The 21,804-nt window shown below is 34.7% G+C and overlaps 1 protein-coding gene across 1 annotated transcript; it reads left to right on the top strand.

Moving 5' to 3' along the window:
- The first annotated feature begins 706 nt into the window (after nucleotides 1-706).
- LOC133074174 (arylacetamide deacetylase) lies at nucleotides 707-21,295 on the top strand. The gene is made up of 5 exons (XM_061168139.1): nucleotides 707-900; nucleotides 8,157-8,379; nucleotides 9,341-9,410; nucleotides 10,615-10,786; nucleotides 16,316-21,295. Exons 1-5 carry the CDS (start codon nucleotides 763-765, stop codon nucleotides 16,910-16,912), a joined length of 1,200 nt encoding a protein of 399 aa, XP_061024122.1. The 5' UTR covers nucleotides 707-762; the 3' UTR covers nucleotides 16,913-21,295.
- Nucleotides 21,296-21,804: the final 509 nt, after the last annotated feature.

Consider the following 21,804-nt stretch of genomic DNA (forward strand, 5'->3'; position numbering starts at 1 on the left):
CCATTATCTTTCCCTGGTTAACCCAACAGCGGACCTAAGACTTGGCTTAGGCTTGGGTGCTGCCAAGTTTTCCATTATTCACCCCAAAACTACTCCAGACACTACATAGCCATTAAGATGATCAATTTGTATATGACTGGCTTTTAATAAAGCTATAAATAAAGATATCATTAAAGATATATCAAACTTGTTTATGGATCCCTTTGTTTTCCTCTCTTTCCTGGTGGCTCAAATGGTAAAGAAACTGTCAGCAATGCAGAGAACCCAGTTCAATCCTTGGATCAAAAGATCCCCTGTAAAATATCCCTTGGAATATCCACTCTAGTATTCCGTCCTGGAGAATTCTATGGGCAGAGGAGCCTGGTGGGCTACAGCCCATGGGGTCAAAAGAGTCAGACACAACTGAGTAACTAAGACACATACACAGAAGAAGGGTGTGTCTGTTCTATTTTCCAGAATCTTTGAGAATAGTCTCTAAATTGGTGTTCCACAGTTATTTTTCTCATATGCTAATGCAGGCAGATTTGATATGACCTGCCAAAATGTGAGTGTTATCCCTTACAAACTGCACACGAGCTGGAACTTCAGCTCTTTTCCTCATCTCTAGTCCTTTGTACCTGCCATGTAATAACCTATTGTGCCAATGAGGGAACTCCATGGCCCAGAAGTTACATAATAACTAGGTGGTGTTTGCCTCTCTTTAGCTTCAGGCATTGAAAGAGGCCTAATACTGTCTTGCTTAAGAAACAGAACAGTCACAGCATGGGGAAAAAATCTTTTGGCTTTCTGATATTGGGAGTCCTCTTAGCAGGTTATATTTATGAACCTCTTCCAGATAATGTTGAAGAACCATGGAAAATAATGCTGCTAAATACCTTTTTAAAAACTTCATCATATTTGGTAAGTGAAAATATTTTTTAATCAAGAAAGTCAAGTTTTCTAAGATTCTAGTTTTGTTTCATTTCGTTTTGGCAAGTTCTTCATAACCTTGGCTTCCTGTTGTCAAATTCTCCTGACTGCTATGCTGCTGAGTGGTCTCAAAGCAGGCTGTAGCAAGATGACCAAGGAGGCATTCAGGTTGTGTTTCTGAAGTGATGTATTCTGCTAGCAGTAAAAATGTGTGTGTGTGCATATGTGTGTGTGACAATCTTGGTTTTTTCTACTCTTGCATGCTTTCAGAATTCCCCCCCTTTTTTTTTAGTTTTATTTATTTATTTTCTTTACAATATTGTATTGGTTTTGCCATACATTGACATGAATCCACCATGGGTGTACATGTGTCCCCATCCTGAACCTCCTTCCCACCTCTCTCCCCATCCCATCCCTCAGGGTCATCCCAGTGCACCAGCCCCAAGCATCCTGTATCGTGCATCAAACCTGACCTGGTGATTCATTTCACATATGATAATATACCTGTTTCAATGTCATTCTCCCAAATCATCCCACCCTCACCCTCTCCCACAGAGTCCAAAAGACTGTTCTATACATCTGTGTCTCTCTTGCTGTCTCGCATGCAGGGTTATCGTTACCATCTCTCTAAATTCCATATATATGCGTTAGTATACTGCATTGGTGTTTTTCTTTCTGGCTTACTTCACTCTGTATAGCTTTCAGAATTTCATACAAAATTCAGAAGTCATAAGCTTGAACTACTCTGTAGTTACCTATGACATTTAAACACTAGTAATGGTTCTGGAACACAATATGTGCTTTAGACATGCAAGTAGGTTCTCATGGTATAGAAAAGCTGACTGTAAATGCCTAATAAAAACATGAGAGGTCTGTTGTTGTTGGTCAGTTGCCCAGTCGTGTCTGACTCTTTGTGACCCCATGCATGAACTGCAGCACGCCAGGCTTTTCTGTCCCTCACAATATCCCTAACTTTCCCAAGTGTCCAAGTTCCGTATAGTCAAGAATGAGAGGTTTAGTTAGAGGCAATCAGTTATCACCACTGGATTTGTTATGACTACTTATTTGGAAACTGACCCAGTTTACTCCTCTAACCTCCTCACTGCAAAGTTAGCCTCCTCCCTCTGTCTGTCTCTCTGTCTTTCTCTCTCTGTCCCTCTATATATAAAAAAGGAATCAGCAAAGATTGTTTGGTGACAGATTGGAAACTGCTAGAGTTCTGACCAGTAGAAACCTTTAATCTCAACATGCATATTTCCAGGAATGGAAAGCTCACTACTGTTTTATGTAGTCCACTCCAATTTTTTAAAAACAATTTTAAATAAATTTTATTTTTTGAATAGTAATGTACCCATATATTTCAAAAATCAAAACAATATGAAAAAAGTGGACACTGAGAATTCCTGCTCCCATTCTTGTCTCTTTCCATTCTTTTCTCCCAGGCCTTTGGAGAACATCAGTTTTATTAGCTATAGTGATTCATCCTGGGGTTGTTTTTTACACATGATGCTAATAATAATGAATACAACAATAAAAACATATTTTTGTCTCTTTTCCATTCTTCCATAAGAAACAGCATAACAAGTATTCTGTTGGGTTTTTTGCATTTCTCATTTAATCATATATCTTATAGATCTTTCCACATCTTCATGTAAAAAGTCCTCTCATTCCTTTACATAATACAAAGGATTCAGTAAGTGTATAAAATACAGTTCACTTATTCAGCCTTATTGAGGTTTTGTTATTTTCAGTATTTTGGTATTACAAGCAATAAAATAGTAATACATAAAAAACTTTCAGAGGTTGCATTTTGTCTATGATAAATCCATGAAATGGGATTGCTGAGCCAATTGGAATTTTGCTAATTATTGCAAAGTCATTCTGTAATACTTTCCACTCCAACCAGCAAGGCATGAGAATATCCATATTCTCTCAGTTCTTAACAAAAATATATTGCAATTTTTCTTGATTTTTTAAATCAAATAAATGATAAATTGTATGCTAGTACCATTTTATTTTGGGTCTCTCTTAGATTCTGCCTAAGAAGCTCAGGAAGCAGAAACTGTATTTCCCACAGATAGTCCTTTAAGCTGATTCATACTGCTAGTATCGTGAGACAAGTCTGGAAGAGCTCCAAAAAGGCTAAGGAAATAACAAATGTCTTCCTCTTTGCAACTACCAGCTTTGTTTCAGGGTCTATATCTGCACTAGTATTCATGATAATGGCTGACAGGTGTACTCCATTAGGGAAGCAAAATAGTAGTCTAGCCCCAGTTTGTGTTTATCAAGTAGAGCTGGCTAAATAATTTTTTGAGCCTGGTGCAAAATGAAAACTCAAGAACCCTTGTTCAAAAGGTAGGGAGAAAAATGCGCAAAAATATTTAATCATAAAACTTCTCCTTTAAAAACATTTATTACTCATGATATATAGTATATGTGAGCTTCCCAGGTGGCGCAATGGTAAAGAATCTACCTGCCGATGGAGGAGATGCAAAAGACAGGGGTTCGATCCATGGTTTGGGAAGATCCCCTGAAGTAGGAAATGAAAACCACTTCAGTATTCTTGCCTGGAAAATCCCATGGACAGAGGAGCCTAGTGGGCTACAGTTCAGGGGTTGCAAAAGTCAGACACGACCGATCACACACACACAGTGTTGAGCTAGGTATGTCTGGGCTTCTCTGGTTGCTCAGCGGTAAAGAATCTGCCTGCCAGTGCTGGAGATGCAGGTTTTGTCCCTGGAGGGAAGATCCCCTGGAGGAGGAAATATCAACCTACTCCACTATTCTTGCCTGGGAAATCCCGTGGACAGAGGAGCCTGGCAGACTACAGTCCACAGGGTCACAAAAAGTCAAGCACGACTTAGCAAGTAAACCGCAGCAACAAATAATACAGGTAATAGTGGATACATGAATAACATACACAAATTACAAAAATATGCATGTCTTTATGTGTTACAATGAAGAATAATAACATTAATGTAATGCTTTTGATTTATTAAGTCTTTTCTCATCTTTCTATAAAGTTACTCATCAGGTCAACAAGATCTATACTTTTAGCAACTTCATTTTCGATACATATAATTGAAAGTGAGACCAATTGCTTATGACAAACATAAAATCACATTAGTTTTTAATAATCTGTATATCTTAGATACTAACCCCTTATCAGTTATATCATTTATAGAACATCTTTTCCCATTCAGTAGACAGACTTTTCATTTTGTTGATAGTTTCCTTCACTGTGCAAAAGCTTTCTAACTTGATGTGGTCCCATTTGTTTATTTTTGTTTTTGTTTCCCTTGTCTGAAGAGACATTTCCCCAAAAAATATTTCAGATACTGATCTCAGGGAGCATACTGCCTATTTTTTAAAGAGTTTTATTGATTCAGGTCTTATGTTTATGTCTTTAACATATTTTGAGTATATTTTTTAAATGATCTGAGAAAGTAGTCCTGTTTGATTCTTAGCACGTAGCTGTCCAGTTTTCCCAACACCATTTATTGAAGAGGCTGTCTTTTCCTCCATTGTATATTCTTGCCCTTTGTCATAGATTAATTGCCCTTATAAGTGTGAGTTTATTTCTGGTCTTGATATTCTAATCCATTGATGTCTGGATCTGTTTTTTTCCAGTATCACAATTCTAATCCTCTGATGTCTGGGTTTGTTTTTTTCCAGTATAGTCCTTATTTGATCAATATAGCTTAGTAGTATAGTTTGAAATCAGAGAGCATGATGCCTCCAGCATTGTTCTTTTTTATCAGAATTGTTTGGGTTATTCAGAGTCTTTTGTATTTCCATACAATTTTAGAGCTCTTTATTCTAGTTCTATGAAACATGTCATTGGTATTTTGACAGAGATTGCTTTGACTCTGTAGATTGCCTTGGGGAGTATGGTCATTTTAACAGTAATAATATCAATTCTTCTAATTCATAAGCATCGTATATCTGTCTATTTGTGTCATCTTCAATTTCTTTCCACATGTCTAACAGTTATCCAAGTCCTGGTCCCATTTTTCCCTACACTGCACCCCCCCGGGTGGCCAGTCCAGTCGATCTGAGCACACGCTGACTGCTGCCTACTGTGTCTATGGGTCTGACCATTTAAAATTGTGTCCTTTCATTTATTTCTGATATTGGTAAACTGCAACTTCTCTTTTTTTCTGATTATTCTGACTGGAGGCTGATCAATTTTATGGAATTTTTTTTCAAGGAGTAAATCTTTAATTTTCTTTATCTATTTTGATTTTATTGATTTCTAGATTTTTTCCCTTTATTCTTTCCTTCATACTTTGAGTTTAATATGCTAATCTAACTCTAAATTTGTAGTGGAGGAAGCTTAGATCAGTTCCTTTAGACCTTTCTTCTCCTCTAATAATGCATTTAAAGCTAAGAATTTTCCTTCAGTCAATGTTTTTTCTGCACTCTACAAATTTTGATATGCTATAATTTCATTTCAATTGCTTAAAAATATTTTTTCAATTTGTCTAGAGATATCTTTTCTTGGCCAGTGAGTTATTTAGGAATATGTTGTTTAATTTCTGAATGTGTAGGGATTTCTCATACACTATTATGTTTCCAGTTTTTATTTTACTTATGCTGTGGGTTGACAACTACTTTGTATGATCTTAATTTTTTTGGCTTGTTGAGATATTTTTTCCCCCAAATTTGTCATGTGGTACATCTTTGTGAAATTTCTTTATGCAGTTGAAAAGAATGTGTATTCTGTTTTCATTGGGTAGAATGTCCTCAATACATTAATTCTGTTGAGTTGATGGTTTTTTCAAATTTTCTATATGCTTACTATTTCCCTATTTACTTTTTCTATCAACAAATGAGATAAGAATGTCAATTTCCAACTAACAATTTGGATTTTTTTTTGTTTCTCCTTTCAATTTTTCAGTTCTCAATTCCTGCATTATTAAGCTCTGTTATTGCATACACATTTTAGTATTGCTCTGTCTTGGAGAACTAGGCTTTTTGTTATTATGATTCCTAATACTGTGCCTTTTTTCAGAAGTATATATTATAATACAGTCTTGTTATCAAGGTGGCAGGCAATTGGTTGCAAAAACCCCCTCAGAAACCAATATCAATGCTGCAGTCCCTTGTATTAAATGGCACAGACCAATTAATACAGCCGGTCTCCTATCAGTGGATTTTGTATCTGTGGATTCAACCTGTGTGTGCCTGCTAAGTCGCTTGTTATGTCCGACTCTGTGCAACACTACGGACTGTAGACTGCCCGGATCCTCCGTCCATGGGATTCTGCAGGCAAAAATACTGGAGTGGGTTGCCATGCCCTCCTCCAGGGGATCTTCCCAACCCAGGGATCAAACTGGCCTCTCCTTCGTCTCCTGCATTGGCAGGTGGGTTCCTTACCAAAGTGCCACCTGAGAAGCCTAGATTCAACCCACCAGAGATCACAACCCTAGGATATGGAGGGCCAATTGTATTTTGCTTTCTTAGCATAACTGTATTAAGATTTTTATTTTACCATCATTTTAATAAAATTAGGAGAAATGAAAGAAGGTTAAAACAGTGCTTATTCCACCATTTTGTTGTATTTGCCATTCCTTTTGAATTATATATTTGAAAATTGAGTATTTTTGTTCCTTAGAGCTGCAGTCATTGTAGACCTTTCATGAAAAAAATTTTGGAGTCTTTTGTCTATTGACTTGTTAGTCTATTTCTTACTGTAATCAGTTTGTTATATATTCTAAAGACTATCATTTTCATAATTGCAAGTTTATTATTTACATTGTGCTTTGACTTTTCAACCACTTTACTAGATTTCTAAAATATTACTGTTTAAATATAACAAAACTTAATTTATCAATATGTCTTTCATAGCCTTTGGGTTTTGTTTTGTTTTTAATATGTATGTGTTGTATACTTTATTAAATTCTTCTTAAGGACTCTTTCCTTTCATTCAACCTCTTGGAGTCTGAAAGTATAGGAATAGCTAACAACCTGTATTTCTCTATCACCACGTTTGGTTTTTCTCTAGACTAAGCTTACTTAATCTGACTGAAAGGTTATCTCTTCAGTTAATCATCCAAACTCTATTTTCCTTTTAAGTCTTAGTTAAAGTGGAAGTTAAAAACCTTTTCCTATGGAGACCAGTGTGGAGATTTCTTAAAAAACTGGAAATAGAACTGCCATATGACCCAGCAATTCCACTTCTGGGCATACACACCGAGGAAACCAGATCTGATAGAGACACATGCGCCCCAATGTTCATCATAGCACTGTTTATAATAGCCAGGACGTGGAAGCAACCTAGATGCCCATCAGCAGATGAATGGATAAGGAAGCTGTGGTACATATACACCATGGAATATTACTCAGCCATTAAAAAGAATTCATTTGAATCAGTTCTAATGAGATGGATGAAACTGGAGCCCATTATACAGAGTGAAGTAAGCCAGAAAGATAAAGACCATTACAGTATACTAACGCATATATATGGAATTTAGAAAGATGGTAATGATAACCCTATATGCAAAACAGAAAAAGAGACACAGATGTACAGAACAGACTTTTGGACTCTGTGGGAGAAGGCGAGGGTGGGATGTTTCGAGAGAACAGCATCGAAACATGTATATTAACTATAGTGAAACAGATCACCAGCCCAGGTTGGATGCATGAGACAAGTGCTCGGGCCTGGTGCACTGGGAAGACCCAGAGGGATCGGGTAGAGAGGGAGGTGGGGGGGGGCGGGGATCAGGATGGGGAATACATGTAAATCCATGGCTGATTCATGTCAATGTATGACAAAACCCACTACAATATTGTAAAGTAATTAGCCTCCAATTAATAAAAATAAATGAAAAAAAAAAACCCTTTTCCTCACCTTGACAATTATTCCAAATAATTTTTCCCATATTTATATTACAATGTCCTTTTATAACTTAAGTCTTTCATTTGACTGTGATTTTTTTTCTTTTTTTTTTTTTTTTTTTTTGAGGATGAATAGTTTGCCTAATTCTACTGGGCATTGACTAGAGAATTATATACTCCATATTAATATCTATTGGGTGAATGTATAAGTGAGGATTAATGTCACTTAGGTTATTCTTCAAACAGTAATAAAGCACCTGGGTTTGTATATCTTCTGGTGGTATAATCATTAATTCTTCTGACTATATAACTAAGATTTGGGGGGTCATATTGAATATTTATGTACACCTCTTTACTCAAAACATTTTTTATAGTTAGAGTATATGTGTACTTTTATTTCATTTCAGGCCCAGTTTGCTGAAATATTGGGGCTAAACCATTTCATGAAATCGATGACATTCTTTTCAAGCTTTCAAGGTTTTCCACCAACATCAGACGAAAACATAACTGTGAGAGATACCACATTCAACGATATTCCTGTCCGTGTATACGTGCCCCAACGGAAAATAAAATCGTTAAGAAGAGGCTTGTTTTATATTCATGGTGGTGGTTGGAGTTTGGGTAGTAATGGTAAGGGTGATGCACTGGTAGATTCATTTCATATAATGTAAATGATGATTCTCATACTAGGAGGTACAAATTAAATATCATGTTCCTGCTTCTGAAATTCTTTTCATGAAAGCGGCATGAATTAAGTTTTTGAAATCTCAGTCTGAATAAAATTTTATTAACCTTAAGAATTTAACACATGTTTGTTACAAAAATTAAGACACTTTCTGATCCTACCACTCTCTGACAGAACCTACAAATTTTGCAGAATGAAGACTAAGCACCTTAGCAAATAAAAACCCTTTTTGTCTTTTGAACTCATTAACATATTGCTGGAAATGTCTTATTTATACCTCAAGACTCAAATGATTATTTTCCAAGTTCCTAATGGCCCAATATAGATGTGAAAAAACTTTCCAATTACTTAATTAAATGTTAAGATATAGTCAGCTTTCTTGAAATCATGTCCTGATTAACAGTATAGGACTAAATAATGGATTGCATTTTCTTTTATTTCCTTGAAGAACATTTCTATCCTTTTCCAGATCAAGTTGTACTCCAGAAAAACAGTTTAGTTTTTAAGTTGAAAGAAGACATTTAGTACCTTTTTTCATGTATGTTATCACAATGGACTGGACTGTGGATTGAAAGCAGGAGGATGGTGTTTAAGGTCCAAGGTCGAGTGTTCTGAGAGCATGGTTGGCAAGGGTAAGACATGCCACTGGGCTCTGCTGAAAACTTTGGCAAATGAAAAGGAAAACTGATCAGGGGCAAGTGAAAGGATCACCAGACTTAACGATTCACATTCTACTGACATGTGAATATGTAAACTGATCAACAGGAAGCTAAGTATTAGACTTTTTTCTTTAGGTAATATTTTAAGATAAAGGGAGGAAATATAAAGTCATCACAGTAAACTTTATTCTTGACAGTATCATTTTTCAATTCTTACAGTGGTCCAGTATTTTTTCTTTTATTTCAGATTATTATACCTATGACCTTCTGTCAAGATGGACAGCAGACAGACTTGACGCAGTTGTCATATCAACCAAGTAAGAGCTGTGTTCTTTTATTTTAGGCCATATGCCTTACATATCAGTATACACTCAACTATATAGAGTGTCTTATTATGGCAAAAATTAATCTGTGCCTCTGATGACATTGACTATGGACAGACAAACCTAATGTCAGAAGCTGTCCAGTCCAGTAGAGGAGAGAAAAGGCATACACCATATTTGAAGAAGGAAGAGAGCTCAGAAAGGCAAGATGTTGTTCAAGTGAAGTTAGCCAACAGTATCACATGGATTTAACTACTACCTCTGGATCTTTCCCTATAATTAAGGAAATTTTAGAGCCAGAGGATTGAGGTTGAATGTCAGCTCTGCAGATCTGGTCTGTGTGATATTTTAAAGGATACTGAATTCTAAGTATTAGTGATTTGCATATCTCATCATTGAAATGGGGACTACATGTTATAATACATGTAACAGTGCTTAGAAAGGTGCCTAGAAGTTAGTAATCCATTGATATTACCCATATTTACCATGAAAGTAAGACAAAACCTATCTCAAAGTCCATTCTAATATACACTTTAGAAAGAATAGAAAAAGGGTTTAAATTTTCTATAGAACACACTCTCTGTGAGAACCTTCTTAAACATACAGAAAATTCAGTTAATGGACTAATGGAATAATTATCATATTAAATTGATATATTTTGATAAAATAACAGTAATTCTAGAGAAACAAGTAATAATAATGATATATTTTTTAAAAAAATTAAAACATTTACCAAAAATAAACACTCTGCAAATATTTTTCTCTAGGAAAGGCAGCACCTAGTAAGTTTTTCCCCAAGACTGAACCAAATTTAACAATTGGACTTTACATTTTGATTATAGAAATGGCAATATTTAGAGATTCCCAGTCAAATTTTATGATTAGGAAAAGCATGTTCCCAAAAAATATGTTGGTAGAAGCAAAATTTTAGTTTTGATTTTGGGTCAAGAGTCCAGGAAAATCAATGGTTATAGCACAGGGAAGTCTGCTCAATATTCTGCTATAAACTATATGGGAAAGGAATCTGAAAAAGAATGGCTATAATATGTATATGTGTAATGGAATCACTTTGCTGTACACTTGAAACTAACACAACAATGTTAATCAAATATAAGCCTATATAAAGTAAAAATTAAATAAAAAATTTTAAATGATAAGAAAATCAATGATTAAGAAAGCATTGTTTTCCTATCTACAGCTACAGACTAGCCCCAAAGTACCATTTCCCAGTTCAATTTGAAGATGTGTACACTGCATTAAAATGGTTTTTAGACCCCCAAATTCTTGAGAGCTATGGTGTAGATCCTGGAAGAATCGGTGTCTCTGGAGACAGCGCTGGAGGGAATTTAGCTGCAGCAGTAGCACAGCAGGTAAGATGCTCAGCATTTTCACTTACTGTGTTTTCTTTACATTTCATTTACTAACTTTTGACTCATACATCAAGGTTATAAATATAATCTGTCACTAATTTTATTTTACTTATTTAGGAAACGTTGAGAAGAATGATTTCATACTTTGATACTTCTTTTTTTTTTTTTTATTAGTCGGAGACTAATCACTTCACATCATTTCAGTGGGTTTTGTCATACATTGACATGAATCAGCCATGGATCTACACGTATTCCCCATCCCGATCCCCGCTTCCACCTCCCTCTCCACCCGATTCCTCTCGGTCCTCCCAGTGCACCAGGCCGGAGCACTTGTCTCATGCATCCCACCTGGGCTGGCGATCTGTTTCACCATAGATAGTATACATGCTGTTCTTTTGAAATATCCCACCCTCACCTTCTCCCACAGAGTTCAAAAGTCTGTTCTGTATTTCTGTGTCTCTTTTTCTGTTTTGCATATAGGGTTATCGTTACCATCTTTCTAAATTCCATATATATGTGTTAGTATGCTGTAATGTTCTTTATCTTTCTGGCTTACTTCTTTATATATAAAATGCTGAAACAATTTCCTATATAGTCCATTGGCATTTTTAATGAAAGAAAATCAATAAAGGGTAACAATTAGCATAATTAAGAAATCAGAATATTGTATGTAATCCAAGTATATTCATGACATATGTTCAGAATATTGTATATTATAATATACTTTAATATGTGTATATATGCTTGCTGGAAAGAAATATAGGTCATCACTGAGAGAAGTCAACATGATCCTAGGTTCCAATTTATTCTTAAACTGATTTTTTTTCCCAGTAATCAACAGAGTTGAAGGTAAGCACATATACAAAGAGGAAAATAAAAACAAGTTAACAGGAAAAAGATATCACCCAGATTCAGATATTGTTATTGTTAGAAAAATGTTTTAGTAGAATCTGCTTAAAATAAATGAAAGTATATTTTAAAATTTGGAAATATGCTCATGAAAGAAGCTATAAAAACTAATATATATGAAAAATAAATAAAATTTCAATAAATAAAGCTCATGAAAGAAGCTATAAAAACTAATATATTTGAAAAATAAATAAAATTTCAATAAATAAAAACATTACCCATAAAAATTAGGTTTTCAATGTAGTTGTTTTAAGATTTTATACTTTTTGAGCAATTTTAGATTCATATAAAAATTGAGAAGATGAGAAATTTACAGTCTACCCTCTGCCACACATTCATAGACTCCTTCATTATCAACAACCCCACCCAGAGTGGTACACTTGTTACAGTTAATGAACTTATATTTACACATTATAATCTTCCAAGGTCCATAGTTTATATTAGGGTTCATTCTAGGTTTAACTATGTAGAAGTGTTAGTATATTGACTGCAATACAACAACATAGAAAATTGGAAGAGAGATTAGAAAATTGTTTGTAATATTGAACAGAGAGATTAAAAGATAGAAAATACAAAATAATGAAAAGTCATTAAATATATGGCAAAAAGACTAATATGAATATATCCTTCTAATCTGAGGACAAAATGATGACTTTTTTTAGAATTAAAATTCCAGAAAATTCACAACCCAACATACTCTCCCTCTGGATTTTAAAGAGGATTGTTTCAGGCAGAAGAAAATTAACCACAGAGGGAGGATCAAGAAGGTAGGAAAAAATAAAGAGAAGTAAAAAAAGTAACTATATTCACAAACTAAAATGAAAATGAACATGACTCTGTAAAACAATAATAATTGTGTCCTGTGATGTAAAAATAGAAATAAATTATTATGCAAAATAACAATAACCCATGCATAGAAGGGCTAATTAGAATATCAAAATATTCCAATAACTTTCTATTCTGTAAGAAGGTAATAAAGATATAATTAGTATTAGACATTGATAAAGTAATGAATTTTATGTTTATCCTTAGCATACATATAAAAAACTTTTATAAAAATGTACCAATAAATTGATATCACAGGAAAATTGAATAATAAAAAATATTTCAAAGAGTACAAAAGGAAAAAAAATAATAGAATAGATGAGATAAATAGAATGCACAATAATACATAAATTATAAATTTAAACCAAAAATATTAATAAATGTTCTGATGTAGATGTACTAAAAATTCTGGTAGAATACAAAAAATAGAAACAATAAAATTTTAAATTCCAACAGAAGTTGCATGAATAGGATGCTTTAAAACAGATATAGATAGATGCAAGAAAAAAAGACAGTAAAAGATATGTCAAGCAAATACTAATCAGTATACTTATTTTATAATCATATTAAATAATCTTAGAGGAAAAGAACTATTCCTAGAATTAACATGCAACATTCCTAACTATAATTCCCTTTATTGGAAGATGATAAAAAAACACACACCCATTTACATGCATTAATAACAGTCTGAAAACACAGAGCAAATCTAATACGAAATAAAGGAAAATAAACAAGTTAATAGCAAACTTGGAAGAATTTTACTAATCTCTTTCAGTAATAGAACAGCATGGTTGATAAATTTAAACAGTGAACATAAAATAATAAACAGCAGAATGTACATTTCTTTGAAACACACAAAATATTTTTCTTAATCAGGCACATATGCAGGGTTATAAACCAAGTCTCAAACAATTCTAAGAACTGAAATCAAATAGACCCCTGCTATTCACAGCATCGGAGAAGGCAATGGCGCCCCACTCCAGTACTCTTGCCTGGAAAATCCCATGGATGGAGGATCCTGGTGGGCTGCGGTCCATGGGGTCGCTAAGAGTCGGACACGACTGAGCAACTTCACTTTCACTTTTCACATTCACACATGGGAGAAGGCAATGGCAGCCCACTCCAGTGTTCTTGCCTGGAGAATCCCAGGGACGGGGGAGCCTGGTGGGCTGCCGTCTATGGGGTCGCACAGAGTCGGACACGACTGAAGTGATTTAGCAGCATTCATAGCATAGTATGTGGACTGGCAGTATCAGCAGTATCTGGGCACTTACTGGAGATAGAGAATCATTGGTCTTACCACTGTGCATAGGTCCTGAATAACACTATGCATAGGTAACAAGAATTCCAAGTGATTCTAAGTATGCACAATAAAATTTGAGAAATCAAATTATTTTGATTATATCTCTGTCCACAGTTAGCACAATGCTTTGAACTACTAATAAAATATCAAGAGAAAACTCTGTTATGTTTTGAAAGTAAGATGCTCATTCCTGATTAATCCAAGTGTGAAAGAAGAAATCGTAATGAAAATGTGAAAATATTTGACCTGCATTATAATAGATATACATTATCCTGTGTGAAATACATATATATCATCATCCAGAGGAAAATATACAGCCTTAAGTAAATATAAAAAAATTGCCAAAATTGACAGGTCAGTATCCATTTCATGAAATTAAAATGAGAAAAGAAAGCTTAAAAATAGAAACAAAGACAAAATAAAAAGGGATAAGAGATAGATGAGAGCATAAAATGAAATTGAAAATAAACACAGTAAGATCAGCAAAGTCAACAGAAATGGTTTCTTGAAAAAGCAATACGGTTGATTAGTCTGGGTGAGACAGACCAAGAAAAAATGATGAGAATCTTAATAACCTTATATAAGGAAGAAAAGGAGACTATAGCTATATGTCTTACAGATATTAAAAATACAGTAGTATACTTTGAACACCTTTACTGCAATGCATTCAAACTTACATGAAATAGAAATATTCACCATAAAAAGAACTGACTCTAGGGGAAATATGAAACAAGGATTATATTATTATCACGAAATAAACTGAATGGTCATTTTAATATTTTTGCATGCACACACTCCAGGATCAAATAGTTTTAAACACAAACTCTAACAAGTATTTTTAATAGGAATATCTACTTCTAAAAGCAAATTCCAAAAGTTGCAAAAGTTGCATTTTGGGAAGCTGACGTATCTTGATTTGTAACCTGACAAGGTCAATTTGAGAAGGAAAAATGATAAACATCTACATTTATGAACACAGATGCAAAATCCTGAACTAAAATACTATCAATACTTTGAACAGTTAGTATATCATGACTATTTTGAATTCACTCTAGTAGATTGTGATAGGTTTAACATTAAAATACCTTTAATACAATTCTCCAAATTAATAATTTAAAGAACAAAATAATGATTATCCTAATAAAAGTAAATTGTTTAAAGATAATATCCAGCATCTATAAATATGAAAAAATTAGGAAACAGTGAATAGAAAAGAATTTCCTTAATTTGAAAAAGTGTGTATACAAAATCACTTAGAAGAAACATCATACTTAATAGGTAATTCTTAAAAGTTTTCTCTTGAAAATTGGATACACACTACCTGTACCCAACTGTACCTGAAATTATGGCCAGTGCTCTGAATGATAAGCAAGCGATACTATTTTTTGGTGTGCTAATCAGTTTGATTCTTCCTGAGTAAGTCGGTGCTTCAAGCATATACAAGATAAAGTTGGTTCTGAAAATTTTAACTTACCAAACATAACTATGCAGTAAACTACATACGTATTTTATGACTGATAAAATGATCAGTTTGTTCCAGTAACAGAAGCACATTGCAGGAAAATTAGCTTTGAAGAAAACAATAGAATTCTACTGTTTCCAGAAGAAGATGGGGACTATATTTAGAAAAGCACAAAAATTCAAATATTATTTGAACTATTAAGTTTAAATATTAAATTTGAGTAATAAGTTAAAATATCAAATAAGTTCAAATATTAAAAACTTAATAGTTCTGTATAATTTAAACTTATCCAGAATCAAGCATCTCTTTAAACCTCAAGCTATCTCCTTCCCATCTCAATGCTTGCTAACATATTTAGATATTTAAAATAACTCTAATAATAGAAAAATATGTTAATCACTCAGTCGTGTCTGACTCTTTGTGACCCCATGGACTGTAGCCTGCCAGGCTCCTCTGTCCATGGAATTTTCCAGGCAAGAATACTGGAGTGATAGCCATTCCCTTCTCCAGGGGATTTTCCTTTTCCAGGGTTTGAATCCAGGTCTCCGGGATTGCAGGTGGATTCCTTACCATCTGAGCCACAAGGGAAGCTCAATAATAGAAAAGAGAAGATCAAGTATGTGATTATAAACTAATAGAACCTCAGATTATAAATCCAGGTTCCATAAGTATGAAATTACATTTAGTAAGAGATCCTCTTTAAAAAAATAATGATTCTCTTGCACAGTCTATGAGGAGGATACGAATTAATTTTGCTTTGAAAATTAAAACATATTAAGTTTATGAACATCTAATATACAGAGAGGCCTGGAGTGCTGGGGCTCATGGGGTTGCAAAGAGTCAGACATGACTGAGTGACTGAGCTGAACTGAATACTAAAATTTACTTGATATTGACATTTTAATTTTTTTTATCAAAATGTGTTATTGAACTGTATTTTTAAGAACCTTAATAATGCATTATTTTAACATTGTGGTTAATTTTTTCATTAAAAAGACTTATTAAAACAATATATTATAATTTTTTTCAGCTCTTAGAAGATCCAGATGTCAAGATCAAGCTTAAGGTCCAATCTTTAATATATCCTGCCCTTCAGAATTTTGATTTCGATTTACCATCATATCAAGAAAATGCACATTATCCAGTTCTGTCGAAATCACTCATGGTCAGATTCTGGAGTGAATATTTTACTACAGATAGATCACTTAAGAAAGCAATGCTTTCCAACCAACACATTCCTCTGGAATCAAGCCATCTGTTCAAATTTGTTAATTGGAGTTCTTTGCTCCCTGAGAAGTTTAAGAAAGGCCACGTTTATAAGACTCCAACTCATGGTAGTTCGGAGCTGGCTAAAAAATATCCAGGGATTCTAGATGTGAAAGCTTCACCATTGCTAGCTGATGACAGCAAGTTGCGTGGTTTACCCCTGACCTATGTCATCACTTGTCAGTATGATGTCTTAAGAGATGATGGACTCATGTATGTTACTCGACTTCAGAATTCTGGAGTTCGAGTGATCCATAACCACATAGAGGGTGCATTCCATGGAATACTTTCTTTTCTTTTTACTAAAGTTGGTTATAGAGCAGCTGATCAGTATATTAATTGGCTACATGAAAACCTGTAGTAAAAATCTGATCAATATAGAAAAAGGTAAGCCCCAGAATTTCAGGAAAAAAGGACAATAACCCAATGGATTCCTGTTAGGAACACATGTTTTATCTACCACAGTCTTCCTAAATCCACATGTACATAACTGTTGTTGTTGTCAAGGAATGATTTTTATAGGTTAGTCTCAGAGTAATTCACTCACTTTTGTTCCTCAGAATAGATAGATATTATTTATCTCTAGCATGAATTAAGTTGTTTCTCTAAGTATTTTTTGTCCCAGTTCAATATCAACTGTTCACCATTGCAAAATACATTTCTTAGTGCACAATTCATCTCCTTAGTCCAGAAAAATGAAATATAAGTCATTATATATTAAAGATATCTGGATCTCTTGAATTTTGATGAGAGGGTAGGGAGAACTTACTTTAACCAGACAAAAGCAACATATACATTTGGTTAATCTGGGTCCTTGAGATTGGCAAGGAGTCAGTGTAAGTAAATAATTCCAAATATGCATGGCTGATCAGTAATAGGAGAAACACAAGTAAACAAAATATATATGTATGTACATATGTATATATATGTACACATATATGTGTGACATATGCTTGTATATGTATATATGTGTAAACACACACACCATACATATATCCATATCCACATACCAAACCTCAATATAGTAATATGTATTCTAAAATAATTCTGGGAAAATTAATTATTGAGGAATGAAATAGGTGAGTTTGAAGATGTTTTACTTGAAATAAATTGATTTTTAAAAATTGTGTGTGTGCCCCTAATGGAGACTTCCTGAAACATTATGAATTCAATAATTTGAAAAACGCATTTCAGAAGTCTTTGTGGAATACTTTTGAAAGGTTGTTGCTGAATGATAAGACGCCGGGATTCTTGGCCTCCGGAGGAGATGAATTCAGTCCAGGGCCAGAGACGAGGCTGGATCACTCAGAGCTTTGTGTAATAAAGTTTTATTGAAGTATAAAGGAGATAGAGAAAGCTTCTGACATAGGCATCAGAAGGGGGCAGAAAGAGTACCCCCCTGTTAGTCTTCAGCTGGATGTTACATGGTCACAAGTTGTCTGTTAATGAAAAGAAAGGAATGTTTTAAAATTCAGAATGGTACCAGGCCCCTCATCCATAAATTGCATTTTGTGATAATCCTGGCACCAGATGATTCATCCCAGGCCATAAAATGATTGACTTGAATCTTGTAGAAGGGCAGGTTACCACACAAATAGTTTCGTTTACATAGATTAGGGGAACAATACCTGAGTATAACATACTGGTTTGTCAAGTAGGTTCTGAGCCATTTGGATTGAAGACAGAGTCTGGGGTACATTAACATAGCTTAAGACAAACATTTCCATAAGAAAAATGTACTGGTTAACTCAAGGTTTGAGAATAGTTAGCTTCAGGTGAAACCAGGTGTCATGGCAACAGAGCATTTTAAGAGAAACCTCCTTTTAAATTTGTAGAGAAGGAAAAAAATATCTCTAGTTTGTTTCCTCCTGCCACTTAAGAGAGATAAAAATGTCTGGCACTTGCAGCTTATTTCCTCCATTTGGAGACCCCTGGCCTTCCTGCCTGTTACCCGCCCTCTTACTTTCGTTACTGGTGTTTGCCATTATCCTCTGGTTGCCTCAAAGGGTGCTGCAACAGAAAAATTTAGCTAATAAAGACGGCCCAGTGTTACTCAAAGTTCAGTGTACTAAACATTCATGCTTAACTGAATCAATGTATTATTACATGTGATACTATAACATAAAACAAGCAAAATCACTGCCAAATAAGTGAATGCACATGAATAGAGCTGGTGAGGGACAGGGAAGCCTGGTGGGTTGCAGTCCATGGGGTCACAGAGTCGGACTGAGCGACTGACCTGACTGATGAATTTGACAAGAACTAGGTACAGATGTGTAATTCCTATATGATTATCATTTATACTTTCTTAAGCTTACACCTGATTATTTCATATTTAAGGCCATTGCAAATTTCAGTGTTTTCTTTTTGTAATTTTCATTTTCTAATTGTTGATATCAGGAATATAGAAGCACACTTGCTTTTATATATTGATCTTATTATATCCCAAGACCTTGCTTAATTTACTTATTAGTTGTAATAGCTTTAGACTAAATGATTTATGATTTACTTTGTAGGTAATCCTGTCATCTGTGAATAAGAGTTAATTATTCCTTAAAAATATGTATGTCTTTTATGTCTCTTTCTTGTTTTATTGCACTGTCTAGGATCTCCAGTATAATTTTAGGTACAGAAAATTTGAAGAGAATGGAGACTATTTTTTTTCCAGTGTTCAGATTTTAACTATTAGGTCAATCATTTAACTGTTTGATATTAGGTCTGTATTTTAGAGCTCGTTTTCACCAAATGTGTGTATTTTCTTCTGACTCAAGTTTCCTTGGTGACTTTGGGACCAGAAAATAATTGTTGGATTTTGTCTAATATGGTTGCTACATAAAATAAGATAAAATATGTTTTTTTAAAATTCAGTTTATCTCGTTGATTAATCTACAAAGTTGATCAGTTTTTGTATTCAGTAGATGAATTCCATAATGGCATACAATACTTTATATAATACTTTTCTTCCTTTCTTTTTTTAAATAACAGATTTTTATTCCAACTAGAGACTCTTAATTGTGCTCCATCAGCATTAGGGTACTTGACAGTCAGTGAGTGACTATAAATTCAGCCCCACATTTTTATCAAATGCCCATCATGATGCCTTCGCTCTCTGCTAAAGAAAAGGGGAAATCATCAACAGAAATTTCTGTCAGGTGGGATAAAAATGCACAACAAAAAACACAGCACAAAGTGCTCTCATGTGTAATTCCCCACAAGACTGGCTCTGTATCATTCCATTCAGTCTATGCCAAGCCTGCTTATTTTGTCGAAGGTCTTTGAGAGACCCCCGCACTGTCCCACAGCCTGTGAGGTCTCCTGTGTTCATGCACTTGCCTTCTTACCAGCTTTTGAAGTTGATGATTTCTTGCTCAGCTCTGACATCCTACTTTGCCTTTTGCCTTTTCTTTTGACTTATTCATCATTGATAATTTAATCATAGTTGTTTGTGGGAACCTCTGTTGTGCATATCCTCCTTCATCTCTACATTTTGCAACTGCTTGATGCAATCTGAGCTTCTAGTTCACCTGGAGAGAGAGCATCAGTAGTAGCTCCTCTAAAAAGAAATAAAATGAACACAAATATTCTCCACCCCACCTCCTCTTGACAAGACTTTCATTTGGCTGCTTATTTTAAATAAATTTACATATTTTAAAATGGAAAGAAAGGCAAATGCTGTATGATATCACTTATATGTGGGATCTAAAATCTACAACAAACTAATGAATACAACCAAAAGAAGCAGACGTGGATATAGAGGACGTACTGGTGATTACAGGGATGGGAGCGATATAAGAGTGGGGAGCAGGAGGTACAAACTGTCGGGTGTAAGATAGGCTAGAAGGCTGCGCTCTGTAACATGGGGAATATAGCCAATATTTTGCTGTAGCTGTAAATTGAGCATAACCTTTAAAAATTGTATTAAAAAGTTTTTTAAGGATACAAGTTAGAAAATGTATGTTTTCAGAAAAAATAATTTAAAAGCATGTGTGGTCAAAAAAGAGAAAACCCAGTTAGTATTTTCATGAGGCCACCTTTTTGAAAATTTGGTAATTTTTTGGTGAACATTCTACTCAGAATGGTTTTCCAAGAAAAGCACGTTTTCCTGCAGTATTTTCTCTAAATATCCTGAATTGGCTAGGTTGGGATGATTCAAAACACCCTGGTCACCATCATACCATAACATCACATTTGGCTTTATTCCCTCTGCTGAAGACAAGACATTTTAAAATATTACCTTTTCTGTAAGAGTAATTTGTTAATACTTTGCTCAAGATTTTTATCTATGTCCTTGAAGAACATTGATATGCATTTCTCTTTTCTTTGTAATGCCCTGTCTGCTTTAGTATCATAATGCTGGTCTCCTAAAAATGAGTAGAAATACCACTTTGTGTAGCATTCATAGTATGTCTTCCTTAAATATTTGAAAGAACTCAAAGACACCTAGTACTACAGTTTTCTTTGTGAAATTTTTAATTTAACTTCTGTGATAGGTATACAGGACTGAAACACCTTATTTTTTTAAATATCAGTGTTAGTACTTTACATTAAAAAAAAAACTATCTTCTTAGTAGTAGACACTTTCTAAAATGACTCCCCATCTCTTGCTCTTCACACACAACCATGCATGTTGGCTTTCCCCTTTCTATGAGCTGGACTTCATGCTTTCCCTTTTAGGCATAGAATAGGGCAATAATGAGGACACGGAATTTCCAATATTGGGTTGTAAAAGGCTGTGACTTCTCCTTTTCAGGCACTCACACTCTCCCTGTGTTACTCTAATGAAGCCAGCCTCCAGTGAGTGGCCCTGTGGAGAGGCTCCCAAGGTAAGGGATCTGAAGGCAGGCTTCCCTCAACAACCCAGGAACCCATGAACAAAAGGGATGGGATAGTGGTCATAACCCAGGTGTGCAGAAGAAGGGCAGTTGCACACCTTGGTGTTCAGACCTCTCAGAGAGGCCATGTGACTGATGTTGATACTGCAGGTGCATAAACCTTCAGCAGGCAGTGGTTGGGCTCTTGTTGGTCGTTCAGAAATGCTGGAGCTGGTGTGTCTTTGGCTACTAGAAGGCTGCCAAAAGAAACCAGAAGTAGGAAGAAGAATCATTTTTCTTCTTTCCCATTGTTCAATCTTGTATGAGTGTTTTCTACTGGCAGAAAGTAATCAGTATCCAGAGGACAAGAGTTTGAAAACAGTTTATAGGAGTCCATCCCTAGCCTTACAGAGAAGAATACAGAAAGGTGGGCTATAATCAG

Source organism: Dama dama, chromosome 19, assembly GCF_033118175.1.
Source record: "Dama dama isolate Ldn47 chromosome 19, ASM3311817v1, whole genome shotgun sequence".
In the NCBI taxonomy this organism is placed as follows: domain Eukaryota; kingdom Metazoa; phylum Chordata; class Mammalia; order Artiodactyla; family Cervidae; genus Dama; species Dama dama.